The 14194-nt window shown below is 40.7% G+C and overlaps 4 protein-coding genes across 4 annotated transcripts; 2 read left to right on the top strand and 2 right to left on the bottom strand.

The window, feature by feature from the left end:
* Nucleotides 1-7783: 7783 nt before the first annotated feature.
* On the bottom strand, nt 7784-8881 carry PG994_000114 (uncharacterized protein; the record flags this gene model as incomplete). Its single annotated transcript, XM_066851523.1, has 2 exons — nt 7784-8388; nt 8509-8881. 2 exons carry the CDS (start codon nt 8879-8881, stop codon nt 7784-7786), a joined length of 978 nt encoding a protein of 325 aa, XP_066722155.1.
* Nucleotides 8882-9799: 918 nt separating this feature from the next.
* Nucleotides 9800-10961, top strand: PG994_000113 (uncharacterized protein; the record flags this gene model as incomplete). Its single annotated transcript, XM_066851522.1, has 4 exons — nt 9800-9877; nt 9940-10161; nt 10247-10311; nt 10343-10961. 4 exons carry the CDS (start codon nt 9800-9802, stop codon nt 10959-10961), a joined length of 984 nt encoding a protein of 327 aa, XP_066722154.1.
* Nucleotides 10962-11458: 497 nt separating this feature from the next.
* PG994_000112 (DNA replication complex GINS protein PSF2) lies at nt 11459-12384 on the top strand (the record flags this gene model as incomplete). Its single annotated transcript, XM_066851521.1, is given in 3 exon segments — nt 11459-11572; nt 11685-11986; nt 12000-12384. The coding sequence occupies 3 exon segments, from the start codon at nt 11459-11461 to the stop codon at nt 12382-12384; spliced, it is 801 nt and encodes a 266-aa protein (XP_066722153.1).
* A 486-nt stretch (nt 12385-12870) lies between these two features.
* Nucleotides 12871-13641, bottom strand: PG994_000111 (uncharacterized protein; the record flags this gene model as incomplete). The annotated part of the gene is made up of 1 exon (XM_066851520.1): nt 12871-13641. The coding sequence occupies one exon, from the start codon at nt 13639-13641 to the stop codon at nt 12871-12873; it is 771 nt and encodes a 256-aa protein (XP_066722152.1).
* Between the last annotated feature and the right edge of the window lie 553 nt (nt 13642-14194).

Raw genomic sequence — 14194 nt, 5'->3', positions numbered from 1 at the left:
ATTTTTTTTATAAACGTAATTATTTACCGCCTTAAATCGTTTAACTTATTTTTATTATATAAAGAAGGTCGTGGTAGAAAAGCGTTCGGAAGCGTTTCGTCGGGGAATATAAAAGCTAAACGAGGAAGATAATGTTTCCTCCTCGATTATTAATTAAAAAAACTTCGTTTTTAATAACCTGCGTTCTTTAAGCGTTTTTAAGGACGTTAATTGGTCGTCTCTTAATTTAACAGGTTTTTTTAAGCCTAGGCCGCCGGTCCTCGTAGGGGAAGCTTTTTTTTAAACTTCTAAAGTTTCTTCGCGACGTTTACTAAGTGTTTTTTAAGTTTTTAGGTATTATTCTTTAATAGGTAGCCTTTTTATTAAACGAGGTATTAAAAGCTTCGTTCTTTCCTTCTTTTATTAATAATCTTATCGACTTTGTATTCGTACTAATCTATTTCGACTTCTAGTTACGTATTGATTAGGTTTTCCTCGGCCGCTAGTTCGAGTAATAAAATATAAAATATAGAGTATATCCGTATTATTTTAGGTAGTAATAGTTGGTAATTAGTTTTTAAAATAGCTTCTACGATTTTAAATAATCCTATTTTTTTTAAAATCTAATTTATCGCTTAATCGTTTTATTTTAATGTTTCGTTATAAGAAATAAACTTTTTTTCCTTTTTTAAAGGTTGGTCCTTTTAATTTTATTTAGTCGGCGTATCCCTTTATTCGTTATTAAAAGAAGGTAAGGTTTTATTACAGCGTAATCTAGAGTTTTTTTAATTTCTCGATTTAAATGGTCGCGATTAGTGCTAGCTTTCCTTTTACCGGTTTTTTAATAACTTCTAGGTCGTACCCGTAATTTACTCGGAATAATAAGATGCGCGTAGCTTCGTTATTTACGTTATTATAAGCGAATTAAGTTATAAGTAATAATTATACCTAATTATTTTATTTATAATTAATATAATAACGTAGGTACTATTTTAAGGTTTAGTTTATTTATTTAATTTATTTATCCGTTTAAAGGTGGTAAGCCGTAAATAGTTTATGCTTAATTTTAAGTTATACTATGAGTAACTTTTAGAATTTAGCGGTGAATAGTTTGTCTCTGTCGGAGATGATTATTTCGGGCAGCCCGTGCTAGCTAACGATAATTCGGAGGAACGTGTACGCTAGGTCGTTAGTATCGCTAGATTCTTTATACGGTAAAAAATAGGTATATTTCGTAAATTTATTTATAATAATTAGGATACTATTATAATTAACCTTAGTTACGGGTTTTTTTAATAAGGGTAGTTTAATAACGAAGTTAAGTGCGATACTTTTCTATGCTTTATTTAATAGTAAGATCGGTTATAATTCTCCGTATAATTAATATCTAACGGCTTTAGCTTTATTATAGAGGTTATATTTATTAATTATTTTAAGTACGGTTAACTTAAGGTTTTTATAATCGAATTACTTAGCGATTCTTTTTTAGGTTTTAAATATCCCTTAATATCCGTATATAGGATATTTATGGAATTTTTTAATAAAGTTCTCGCGGTACTGCTCGGGGATATAAATCTTGTTTCGGTAAAAAGCGAAACCGTCGCGGTCTTCGAGGTGATCCTTAGGGTAGTTTACGAGGTCGGGGGTTTAATTAAATTACCGAAACTTAGTAATTTATTTATCGTTGTATTAAACGTGGTTTATAGCGTTTAATTATTTTAAAGGTGCGAGGTTACCGTTTTAATCGTAAGTAAGAATTATTCGCGTTTCGGGCGGAACTTTTTTTTAATGGTCTCAGTCGTCGGCTTAACGCGTTAACGCGACTATTCTCGTTACTTTTTCGGTAAATAATAATAAGGTTAAATTTTAAAAAGAATTTAGATTATCGTATTTATTATTTATTTAATTCCTTAATAGTAATAAACGTTATAAGGTTTTTATAATCGGTATAAACTTTAATTAGTTTTATTATTTCGTTAAGGTAATGTTTTTATTTTTTGTAAGTTTTAATAATAATTATTAACTCCTTATTATAAATTTAATAATTAAACTCTAATCCGTTAAGTTTTTTTTAAAAAAAATGCGACCGGGTATAACTTTTCGTTATTATTTTATTAATTAAGTTATTTTCCGATTATATAATTCGATACGTCGGTTTTAATTTTAAAAAGTTTAGACGGGTTTATTACGCAAAGTATTAGTTTATTAAAAATTCGTTCTTTAATATTATAAAAAGTTTTATCTTTTTTCTCCGTTTATTAAAATAGTTCGTCCTTTTTTATTAAGTTTGTTAAAAGTATCGCTATCCTGTTAAATCCGGGGACGAAAATTTGGTAATAATTAATTAGTTTTAAAAAGGATTTAACTTTTATAGCGTTTATAAGTGTAAACTACTTTTTAACTATTAAAACTTTTAAAGGTTTTATTCGGATTTCGCCTAAGGATATTACGTATCTTACGAAGGTAACGGATCGTTAATAGAATTCGCTCTTTTCTAGGTTAATTAATAAATTAATATTTTATAGCTTTTAGAGTATTAATTTTATATATTTTCGGTATTATTTGTTATTCTCGGAATAAATAAGGATATCGTCGAGGTATATTATAATAAATTTATTAAAATATTTTTATAAGATATGGTTAATTATGGATTAGAAGTTAATTAGTATATTAATTAAGTTAAATAGTATAGCTTAATATTCGAAATAACCGTATTTAGTTTAGAACGCGGTCTTTTATTCCTTTCCTTTCTTAATCCGGATTAGGTTATATACGTTAAGGAGGTCGAGTATTATAAAGATTTTAACGTGTAGTAATTTATTTCGTAAATTACCGATTAAAGGTAAGAGGTACCGGTTTTTAATAATAATTTCGTTAAGCTTTTAATAATTGATATATATACGCTATTTAGGTTTCCCGTCTTTACTCTTTTTTGGAACGAAGAGGATAAGGAAGCCTATTAATGATATAAATGGTTAGATAACTCTTTTCTCGAGATTTTCCGTGATATATTCTTTTAAGGCTTATTTATACTTTTAATTAAGTTTATATATAAGTATAAATAAAGGTTTCTTCTTATTTTTAAAAGGTATCTTATAATCCTACCGTATATAAAACGATAAACCTGTTTTTAGTTTCTTATTAAAAATTGTTTCGAATTACCGGTACTCTTTTAATATAATTATTATAATATTCGGCTTAAGCTTTTTAATAATAATATATATTTTAAAAACTTTAAGTTTATTAAAGGGTTATTTCTTAGACCGCTATTTATTAATTAAACCTCTTCTTAATATATCTTATTAAAATTAGCTTATTTTTTAATTAATTTTAGAATTATTTACCCGTAACTAGGGTATTTTTAAAATTATATCGTATCCTGTAACGTCCGTAATGTTATACGTGATTTATTTATAGCGTTTTTTAATATCGATCGAAAGGTTCGCGACTTCTTTCCGTACTTCTTTATCGTTATAAATTATAAATTCTTTATCGACGGTTTTAAGTCGGTATAAGGCGTTTTTCTCCTATTATTTAAATTTAAGGTAATTAATAATTCGTAATAAAATATAGTTTTTTTACGTTTCGCTATTAAATAGCGCTTTAATATAGATTCTTTTTATACTTAGTATTAATATAATATATTTATAGATAGCTCGATTATTTATTATTTAGTATAGGGACCTATCTTAGTCCGCCTATTATCGTCTTTTTATAATAGGCGGCGTTTATTTCTCGAACGCTACGTTTATAAGTTATTAACAATATCTTACGATCGATCCTCGTATCGTCGCCGTTATTTTTTCCGTTTTTTATAAGGCGCTTCTTAGTATACTAGTGGGGGTGTTTTTATACTTCTCTTTATATGAAGTATTGTCCTTAATATTTGAAATTCGGGTTGTTTTAATAATTCGAAGGTTTATTAGGTCCGCGGTAATTTATAAACGTTTTATAGGTTTTTTAATATAATAAAAAGGTTTTTTTATTAAGTATATATTTATATATTTTAAAAGTATTAAACGCTTTTTTTTAAATATTTATAAGCTCGCGATTTTTTTTAAACGTATTTAAAGTATTAGTTTTTAAAATATTTTTTTTTAATTTCGTCCTTTTAAGTAATATTATCGTAATTACTATAAGTTTTTTTATATTAATAAATACGCGCGTCGTTTATTTAAAATCGATATTCAGATTTTTTTAATAATATAATCCGGGTACGGTTATATAATAAATCGTTTACCGATCCTTCGAGGGAATTACTCGTATCCGAGTTTCTCCGCGAAGTGTTCCGTATAAACGTCGTATATATACGAAATCTATAAGAGCGTAAAGTATTTTTTATAAGTAAAAAAGATCTGTAAATTATCCCTTATTATATAGTTATTATAAATTCTTTAATTAAAACTGGCCGTAATAAGTATTTAGCGTAGGTATTTCGAATCGGGGTAAGAAATACTAGGAATAATTAATTATCCGTCGGTTTTAAGGTTTTTAAATTTAACGATCTCGTTTATTAACTCGTTTATTAATATATTTATTAAACGTCTATAATTTATTAATTACTTTAATTAGTTTATAATGTTATTTATCGAATTACTATTTTCGTTATAAAGAAAGGGTTACTCTTTTCGTATTATCGCGACGCTCCGGCTATAGTCCTCCCCGCCTTTCAGGGCTTTAAGGAATTATTCGGTACCTTCTTTATTTATTAAATAAAAGGTATACTTATTATTATAATAAATTATCCAGGATAGGCTACCGTATTTAATAATAGCGTTATTATTTTTAATAATTATTATAAAAGTGTCCTTTATTTTAATAATATTAATGTATCGTCCCTTTAAAACTTATTAAAAATCCTTTTTTAATACTTAATATTTTCGAACGTAATATCCTAATTTTTAATAATTATAATAAGTATTACGTAATTTCTTATCTTATTTATTATATTTAATAACATTAAGGTTTATAAATTTATTATAGTAACTATACGCCGTAATATTTTTAAGCGGTATATAATTATATTAATATAATCGCCCCGTATTAGTTTAAATTTAATTAATTTACCGTTAAGGTCCGCTTTACTTCTCGTAACGTTATTTATATATACGAGTATCGATCTTAATAATAAATTCTATATACGAAAAAAAATTATCGGGGGTATCGAGCCGGCTAAGTTCGTTCTTAATATTATCCTTTAATTCTTAATAATATATTATAATTTTTATAATTTCGGTATAATTTAATCGAGTTATAATACGCCGGAACTCGGCTATATAAAAAGCGGCTAATCCTTTTTATTTAAAGGTTTTAAGTTCTCTCTCCGCTTGTTGCTTTTTATCGAAGTTTTAGAAAAGTAATTTAAAAGTTTATTCGAAGCCGTCGTAACTTTTAAAAATACGTTATACCTCCGTACGGTATAGCTTAACTTATTAATCGTTTTTTATAAGTTTGTTTAAATAAGGTTCGAACTAAGTAAGTACCTTACTTTTAAAAAACGAGGCGGTATAGACGATTTGTTAGGTAACGTTTTAGAACGTCTTTTTATAAAACCGTTAATAAGCCTTAATTTAAATAAAAAAGCTTCGAAAATTTCCGCTTATTCTATTAAAAAGGGTTAGCGTACTGATCTTTATACCCTTTTTTAATATAATAAAGGTTTAAATAATATTAATAATTATATAAAAGAGACGCACCTTTTCGCATAGCTTATTAATATTATAAAGTATTTATTCTAAAATACCTTTAATTAGGAGCTCGTTACGCTCTTTTTCAAGCTTAACGTAATAATATTAATAATTAGCGCTCTCTTATTTAAATTCCTTAATTCGTTTAACTAACGCTTATCGTATAGGCTCGTCGTCGTTATCGTCGTTATCAACGTTTATAACAGGGTCTTATTAAAAGGTACTAGGGGTGGCGATAAGAACCTTTCCTTATCGGATAATATTACTAAGGCCAGGTATAGATATAATTCTTATAATATTATTACTTAAAAATCTAAATAATAACTCGTAAAAATAAAAGTAATTAAAATATAACGAACGTTATCTAAGTTTTAAAAAAAACTTAATAAAACGTACTAAAGTTTATATTAATAATATAAGAAAGTATTTAAACGTATAATAAAAATCGTTTTTATTAATATAATAAATAATAGCTTATAAAAACGAAAATAATTAAAATATATAAGTTTAAAAGTATTTATAATAATTTTATTAAAATTATTTATTTTATTAATAAATTAAGATTAATATTTAAATTAATTATTAAAATAAAGAGTATTTATATAAAATATATAAAAAACGTTTATTATTATATATTTAATCTCTTTTTTATTAATCCATTAAAATATCCGCTAGCTTATAATAATCTTATTATTAGCTCACGGTAATCTATTTTTTAAATTACGGTGATCTATTTTAATAACTTATTTAGGGGCGTTATAATCTCATTACTCCTAGCTTACTTATTAAAACGGTAGTTTAGTCGCTCTTCGTCCCGAGGCTCTTTTCTAACTGCTTTCCCGGGTCGGGTCTATTCTTTCGCTATTTAGGGTATTTTCGTAATTATATTTACATGCTTTTATAATATAAAAAAGTTTATATTAATATAGCTAATAATACGGTCGGTAATTATAACGTTATAACTTAATCGGGTATGGTAGTTCCGTTCCGGCGGGTGGGGTCTTTAGTTGTATAGTTAGGTCGGGTTATAATAACTAGCTCTTTTTTACTTAAAAATAATAATTAAAAGCGACCGAAAGAAATAATATAAGCCTTAATTAATTAATATAAAGCCCTTATACTTATTTAAACTCTTTTAACTAATAATATATTATAATTAATATTAAAAAGGTATATTAATTTAAAGCGACCTTATTATATAACGCTAGCTATTTAAGAAGATTTAAAAAAGATATTAAAAAAAGAACTATTTATTAATTAATATAGAATTATAATTATAATCCTTAAAAGAGAAGTTAGAGCTCATAAGGCCACGAAAAAAGCGAAGGGTATAGATTAGTTCGAATTCGAAATTTATATCGATTAAAAGCATACAACGTATAAAAGAGGGACTAGATTAAGTTAAAATTAAAGAATCGAATTTTAAAAGATTTATTATATTTATTATTAAAAGCGATTACATTATAATCTAAAATTAAAGGAATAGTTGCTATTTAAAATTAGTGGTCGATTTATACCATTAATTTTTTAAAGGGGTCAATTATAGGGGGGGGTCAATTATGGGGTGACGTACGTTATATAAAGGGGCTTCCTTCTCGATGAAGGTCTGCGGCCCGATGATGTTCCCCACGCAGTAGCCAACGAAGACGAAGGCGCCAGTCAGTTGCTTCTTGGTGTAGCCCGCAATATTGCTACTGACCATGGTGAGACTGAGGCTGAAGCCGACTGACTGCAGTGAGCAAAGCCAGAGAGCCACGAGCCTGCCCCATTTGTTTTGCGTGCCATCTGGTCCTGGGTCAAGCACGACAAGGACGGCACCTTGACGAAAAAGTCTTGTCAGCCTGGGCCTTTGTCAATGATAGGGCGACAAGAAGCCTACTGCAAATTACACATGCTAGATTGCCTGTGAACATCATGGCGCAGCGCATGTTCGGCCAGCGAGACGAGATCCAGCCCCCTAACAAGAGTGAGACGACTTGGATGACACTACCAGGTATCTGCATATACTGAGTCTCCAATGCGTCAAATCCGAAGGTCTCCAATATAATTGATTGGAACTGCCATATGATCAGTATGATGGCTTCCTTCACCCACTCAGTTGAAGAGCATGACCCACGCTAGATTGCGACGCGTTCGGGATCTGGGCCGCAATCGACATGACGAAGAGGATCCAGGTCTTGGGGTCCCGGAGGCACTGTCACGCCTGGTACGTCTTGAAGTGGTGGTTCTTGACCCCCCTGGCGGTTCGCCGCGACCCGCTCGACGGCGACGGCCCGGTCGGGCCCGGCGAGGAAGCGGGCGCGCGACGGCAGGTTCGGCATGCAGACCAGGAACACGACGCCCCAGGCCAGGCTGACGGCGCCGAAGATGAGGAAGATATACATCCACGGCCCGGGCAGGGCGCCCGAGGTGTGGATGTGGCCGATGGCGTACCCCAGCAGGCCGCCGAAGATGCCCGCTACGCCGTTCATGCTGTAGTACGTGACGAGGCGCAGCGGCTGCTCGGTGCCCCGGTACCACATGGACATGACGAGGACGAAGCCCGGGTTGACGACGGCCTCGAAGATGCCGAGAAGGAGGCGGTTGGCGGCGATGCCGGCAAAGTTGGTACATGCTGGAGTCGTGATCAGGAGGACACCCCAGACTGCGTCGATAACCACATCAGAACTCGCATTATAGGAGGGCACTTCAGAGGCGACAGGGGAGTAAATATGGAAGTACTCTACCAAGTATCGTCGAGCCAATGAATTTCCCCGTAGGGAGGCGCTGGAGAAGATAGCCTGCTGGGTATTGGGCGACGAGGTAGTCTTCAAGTGGTGGGGAAGTCAGTCAATCGACTAACTGGACGCGAAGCCATTATCGGCAGCTGGGTGAAACGGACCAAAGTAGAAGATGGAAGACAGCCACGCGTAGTCCTGGTTCTGGAGGTTGGTCCCCTTCTTCAAACCGAACACGACGGCGAAGTTGATACTGGACTTGTCGAGGAACTGGAGCATGTAGGTGCCCATCAGCAAGGGCAGGATGTGCCAGTCGATCTTTCGCAAAACCCGTCGCGCTTCCAGAGCATCCACTTCTTGTGATACGTTTTGCCGCTGGTATAATTCGTAAGTTTTGTTTAGGTTTTTGGACGATGCCCGGCGCGCGAGCCCCGCGCGATTGGCCTTATCGCCAATGTTGGCCGTCGCCGGAGGAGATTGAAGGCATTTCTCGTCCATGCTCGACGTCCTAGTCTTTCATGCAATTTCACTTTCTTGATTTGAGACAGAATACAGTAATACCGGAGCTGAATACAGTATAATTACGGATGAAATCTATAGCGAAATTGACCAAACTCGACGGCGCCCTTATATCTTTATCTTTACACCTTGAGTGATTCGAGATAACTACAGCCAGCATGTTCGTCCAGCGTTCGATGAGGTGATTAGGGTATGGCCAATAGAAGATAGCGAGTAGGTACACTTTGCCTGTCTTGGGAGGTGAGAGCTTCCCAATGCAGTCAACATCATAATCGCTATCTATCACTGTATCTGAGATTGGAGGCGGGGAGGTCCGAGAGAAAGCTCAGTAGGTCATTGTACTGTAGTGGTTTTGGGGATGAGTTCAGGGTGTAAAGAAGACCGGCTGATTGGCCAAGATGCCGACAGGTATCAATTCAGTCTAACCCAGCGCACGTAGATGTTATCCAACCTTTTTGAGCATTCCATGTCAACCAACAACCCCGCACCCGCAGTGCTGCGTGCCTGGCCAAGAGATCTTATCGTATCTCGAGCCGAGCCATTCTTCAATGCCAGTAGCCTGGATATCCTATTTAACCGGCCGCTAGTGTATCATGGTTAAATGGCAAGTGATGGTAGGTATAAATATCTCAAGCAAAACTACCCCCCCTTGGCGGCACCATCCCCGCATCACCCCACCAGTAGTGGGAATGAGTCGCCTCAACGTCATGGAATCATGTCATGAAACCACCCTCATTGGCGCGCCAGTACAATAAATAAACGATTTCTCCCAAGTAACGCAACTTGCCGTCGTCGGAGCAATCTGTACTGATTTATTAATTCCGAGGCTTTTCAGCTCTTTCTTCTCTCTCGCTCTCTATCCTCTTCTAAAGTTCTTCCACCCAACTCATTACTTACATGTTCAACTCCATTCGCAAACTCGCAACTTCGGCAAACAAGATGGCAGTTCCCTCAATCAAGCTGGCTTCCGGCCATGTAAGTACACCTTGTCACTGGTGCTATGTATAATGCTGAGTGCTCACATATGGCGCATCTAGAAAATGCCTCTCGTGGGCTTTGGTCTCTGGAAAGTCCCTCGCGAGTCTTGCGCCGATACAGTCTACGATGCCATCAAGGCCGGATACCGTCACTTCGATGGTGCTTGGGACTACACCAACAGTGCTGAAGCCGGTCAGGGTGTCCAGAAAGCTATCAAGGAAGGTCTCGTGAAGCGAGAAGACCTCTTCATCACATCGAAGCTGTGGTGCAACTACAAGAAGGTGGGATTCCTCTACCTTCCCATCTACGTATGCCTCTTAATGTTCCAAAACCCATGCTAACCCCGCCCCCGTTCGCCAATGACAGAGAGAGAATGCCCTGCAGATGGCCAAGCTAGAAAACGAGGCCTGGGGACTGGGTTACCTCGACCTGTTCTTGATCCACTTCCCCATCTCGCTGAAGTTCATTCCTTTTCGAGGAGATGCGGTGGCCCTGCTTCTGGACCGACAAGGAGCAGACCAAGGTTACCCCGCTGGATCCGGTTCCGGTGAGCGAGACGTGGGGTGCCTTGGAGGAGCTGGTCCACAACGGGACGGTCAAGTCGATTGGTATCTCCAACTTCAGCGCCCAGCTCATCTACGACCTGCTGTCCTACGCCAAGGTCCCGCCGTCTGTCCTGCAGATTGAGCACCACCCCTACCTCACCCAGCCTGACCTGGTCAAGCTGGCGCAGGACAACAACATCCAGGTCACCGGCTACTCCACCTTCGGTCCTCTCAGCTTCCTCGAGATGGACCATGCTGGAGCCAAGAGCGTCAAGCCGCTCTTCGAGACCGATGTGGTCAAGAGCATTGCCGAGAAGCACGGCAAGACTCCCGGTCAGGTCCTCCTGCGCTGGTGCACCCAGAGAAATGTCATTGTCATTCCCAAGTCGAACAATGTGGACCGTCTGAAGCAGAACCTGGACTGCTGCTCCTTCGACCTCACCGAGGACGAGATCAAGCAGATCTCCGGCCTCAACATGGGCTTGAGATTCAACAACCCGGCCACACTGTCGACGCCGATTCGCATCTTTGCCTAATCGATTGGGGTTGATTGATAGCCTGGGGGCTTTTGGTAGGAGCAGTGTGAGAATGGGGCAATGATACCAGGAACTTCAGAATCAATGTCAATCTACACATATAGAGGTTGACATGGCCAAGAAACGCTTGCCACCAGCAAACGTGGATTGTTATCTGTAGAGAATGATCATGGTTCCTACCAACTAGACAGCCTAATCAATAAAGATATCAAGACACTTTCAACTCGAATTTTGCGTCAAAATCACGTTATAGATAACTAGGTAAAAAAAATAGGTCGTTGATCACGAAGATTGCATGGTGAGTAAAATGGCGAGCTACAGAGCTACAGTAAGTACTTAGAGCCATGTGAACCCCTCCTAAAAGCCACTGAGCTGAGAGCGCACGGCCACTAATTTACATCCATCTCATCCCACTTCGCGTCCTGTCGCGTCTCCCAGAAGAGCTTCATCATCGTAGCCAAACTCCCCGGCATCCCCAACCCGCCAATCGAACCGCTATGGCTCTTCCTCTACCACAGGGTCTCGTGCCCACCGAGGTTGCCTTTCTCTGTGAAATGGAAATGGTAACGATCGTGCCGCGACAAAGGCTCGAGTCAATCCCACTGCTGAGTGTATGATCATCCTAATCCGAACTTTTTTAACCCCACCATCCATCCATCTTGCCCGACGATCACATGTAATGGGAATCGCGAAACTGAGAATGGGCGTCACAAAACTTTGCAGGGCGATACACCCGCGCTACGTCCACCGCACCGCGCGCAGATGCCGCTCTGGCTAGCCCTGCTCCTCAAAAAACAACGCCGCGCCAACATCGTCCCGCCGGCTTGGCTGCACCCGGCCTCGCTCGCCGACATCATCCACCACGAGACCAACGTCGACCCGCAGGCCTTCTCGCCGCCGCCGCCGCCGCCGACCCGCGCCGACGGCCGAGGGCGCGCCCGCCCCTTCCAAGACAATATCCGGAGCAGTAGGGAGCAGCCCAAGCCCGGGGACGACCCGCGCCTCGCCCCGCCCTTCTTGCCCTCGTGCACTGCCGAGGCCCCCCGCGGGCTACCTGCCGTACCACTGGCTCGAGCTCGCCGAGACCCTGCTGGCCCACGCGGCCGACGACGTGCCCGCCGCCGCCGAGGTCCGCTCCCTGCTCCGCGATCTGCAGGAGGTCCGCGCCGCCAAGATGCGCGGCAGCACGCAGTCGCTCGAGGGCGGCGGCGGCGTCGTCGTGCTGCGGGGCGTGGGGGCCATGGAGCTCGCGGAGAGCCGCGCGTTCGTGCTGGGCGTCGTCGACGGCGTGCGCAAGCTCGGCGCCAGTGCGGAGGCGACGCGGCGCGAGGAGGAGGCGATTGGTGGGGGTGGTAGATATGGTGGTGGTGCAGGAGGAAGAGGAGGCAATTTTGAGGATAGCGATGAGGAGATGGAGTTCTGAGCCGCATAAGAAGGGGGGTGGCGGGGCGAATGGGGACGCAATCCGGCTGGATGGGGGTGGTTGGGGGTGCATTATACGACTCTTATGAGAAATGAACGCGAATGCGATATGAACCAAGACCGATGAGCTTGTGGATGGCGACTGCTGAGCTCCAGGCCAAGACGGCACGTCTCGCAAGCCATGCCAGTGCCGACGCAAACAGGTAGGCCCTCGTCATGATAGCCGTCTTGCCTCCTTGCAGCCCGGGAAACAGCGGCTGACGAGGGGCGTCCAAACCACAACCCAGATCATTAGGCGCCGGGCGCACACTCTACAACACAAGCGCGCACACAGGACGAATCAAACTAAAGCAATAATAGATCATGGCATCCAGCACATTACAGTCATTTTACACCAGTCTCGTTGTTCGGACCGGATGCTAGGAGCCTAGAAACGTTGTTAAACAGAAAAACACGTATGGACATCTAAAATAAAGTAAATGGCTACTCACCACTCTTCTTCGGTCGGAATCATGCAATTCGGGTACTTGCAAGGCCTCAGCACGTAACCCGAATCAACGAACCAGTCCATATACCGCTTCTCGCACCGGTCCACGTCGAAGGCGAAGCGCCTATCGTCGATGTGGTTCCCGAGGGCGTCCCGGACGGTCCGCACGACGACGTGCTGGGGGTCGAGCTCCGGGTCCCGCCCGATCTTCTCCATGAATGACAGGCGTTTAGGATCAGTAGAGTGGGAGGGAGAAGGAGAAAAGTACAAGCTCGGCAGCCACATCGCCACGTACACGGCCGATATGGTGAATACCGCGACCCTGACCCAATACACCCTAGGCACGACCCTCTCGCGCTTCGAGGGCGCCCTGGGGAATGACACGATACACACCAGGAGAGCCCACCATCCCCCCACGAACGCGCCCGCGCTTGCGAGGTACCAGAACATCCGCCGCAGCACCCATCCCGCTCCGTATACGGCCCACGCGGCGATAGTGACGTCGAAGACCCCGGCGACCACGGGCTCAAACGTCCGGCCGACCCAGCGCGCCGTCGGCAGCACCAACCAGTCACGAAGAGATCGATACAACGCGCGGCCGAACCAAGCCAGTGCGGCTACGAGGTAGCGGCCGAACAGCCACGCCGCCTCCTGCGTCAGGACCGCGGCGAGCCACGGCACCACGTACAGAATCCGGGCGCTCATTGACAGGACGACGCGGACGCCGCGCCGGTAGTGTAGCAGGAGAACCAGCGCCCCAACGAGCACCATGTAGTCGACTGCCCGGCTGCCCGTGCCGAGAGAGGAGGAATACCATGGCGATGGTGGCTGGATGTCCAGGCGGGATTGGAGGTAGGGTTGTCCCCCAGCCGGATGCGGTCGTCGCGGGAACGTGGTAAAGATGGAAGATCGATGTCGTCGAGGTTGTAGGACTCGTAAGGATCGGAGCCATCCCCCCGCTCTTCCTTCTTCCCAACTGCAACCACTACTACTTCTTCTGCGTCTTGATTGAAGACTTCAACCAGGGGTTCTGGAAGGTCCTCCTCTTCTTCCTGATACTCGGCCGTGTAAAGGTCACCGTAGATCGCCCGAGCATACTGGTCCCAGTACAAGGCGTCGCTGTCCCAGGGACGTTCTTTAAGGATTTGGCGGTATTGCTCGAAGATGCCCTTCTCCCGTTGCCATTCTTTCTCCCGCCTAGTCAGACGTTTTTCGGCACGCCTCTCTGCTTCCTTCTCTCTTTCCCTTAGCACGCCTCTCTCCATATATACTGCTTGACGGCGAATACTCCATATAGTCGCAACGAAATGAAGTCAAGAAAACG

Source organism: Apiospora phragmitis, assembly GCF_038363925.1.
Source record: "Apiospora phragmitis strain CBS 135458 chromosome Unknown utg000001l:1.0-2902119.0:1.0-2906034.0, whole genome shotgun sequence".
Lineage (NCBI taxonomy): Eukaryota > Fungi > Ascomycota > Sordariomycetes > Amphisphaeriales > Apiosporaceae > Apiospora > Apiospora phragmitis.
This window is presented reverse-complemented; position numbering and strand designations above follow the sequence as displayed.